Source organism: Myotis davidii, unplaced genomic scaffold (genome assembly GCF_000327345.1).
Source record: "Myotis davidii unplaced genomic scaffold, ASM32734v1 scaffold663, whole genome shotgun sequence".
Taxonomy (NCBI): domain Eukaryota; kingdom Metazoa; phylum Chordata; class Mammalia; order Chiroptera; family Vespertilionidae; genus Myotis; species Myotis davidii.
In genome coordinates this window covers 1,085,315-1,086,119 of record NW_006295816.1, presented here as the reverse complement: position 1 = coordinate 1,086,119, position 805 = coordinate 1,085,315, and the positions used below count along the sequence as shown (strand labels likewise).

Below are 805 nucleotides of genomic sequence, written 5' to 3'. Positions count from 1 at the left end.
AAGTCCAACACACGGAGGATCCACGCCAACGTGGCGGCCGCCCTGGGCGTGGCCGAGCTCCTCTTCCTGCTGGGGATCCACAGGACCCACAACCAGGTGCAGGGTCAGGGTCAGGGGACCTGAGTCCCGGTGACCTCGGCCGGGCCAGGAAGGCCCAGGGCCAGAGCTCAGGGTCAGAGGTCAGGGGTGCTCCAGCTGGGCCAGGGTGTGGGGTCCTGGTGCAGGGGCTGCACCTCTACCGCGTGCAGGTCGAGCCCCGCAACGTGGACCGCGGCGCCATGCGCTTCTACCATGCCCTGGGCTGGGGCGTGCCTGCTGTGCTGCTGGGTGAGCTCCCTGCCCACCGGCCCGTCCGGGCTGTGACCCCTGACCTCTGTCCATCACAGGGCCTGCCCCTGCCCCAATCCCAGTCGTGACCCCAACCTCGGCCCCCATGCCACCTGCTCTGGGAGGACTGCTCTGCTCGCCATCCTGGCCTCTCCTGTCCTCGGAGGCTCAGCGGCTCTAAAACACGCCCCTTCCATCCTGCCCCTCCTCCGCCCCAGGCCTCGCCGTGGGCCTGGACCCTGAGGGCTACGGGAACCCCGACTTCTGCTGGATCTCGGTCCACGAGCCCCTCATCTGGAGCTTTGCAGGCCCTGTCGTCCTTGTCATTGTGGTGAGTGCCCTGCGCTCGGTGCCACCTGTGTGCTCCGCTCGGGGGGTGGGGCAGCAGCAGGTGAGGGGTGCCAGGGAGGGGCGCCAGGTGGCAGTATGCAGGCTAACTGGCTCGGCCCTCTGGTCCCCATGCAGCTGGCATGGAGAT

The 805-nt window shown here is 68.8% G+C and overlaps 2 protein-coding genes across 2 annotated transcripts in view; both read left to right on the top strand.

Annotated features, from left to right (window-relative positions):
- The window catches only part of LOC107184200 (collagen alpha-2(I) chain-like), a 16,865-nt gene that overhangs the window by 8,052 nt on the left and 8,008 nt on the right, over positions 1-805 (top strand). The gene's annotated exons all lie outside the window — the stretch shown is intronic.
- CELSR3 (cadherin EGF LAG seven-pass G-type receptor 3) overlaps positions 1-805 on the top strand; it is a gene marked incomplete at its 5' end in the record, with an annotated part of 23,979 nt that overhangs the window by 16,635 nt on the left and 6,539 nt on the right. The window contains 3 exons of the mRNA XM_015568270.1: positions 4-109; positions 205-327; positions 546-658. Of these exons, the coding sequence (XP_015423756.1) occupies positions 4-109; positions 205-327; positions 546-658 (342 nt within the window). The remainder of the gene's footprint in view (positions 1-3; positions 110-204; positions 328-545; positions 659-805) is intronic.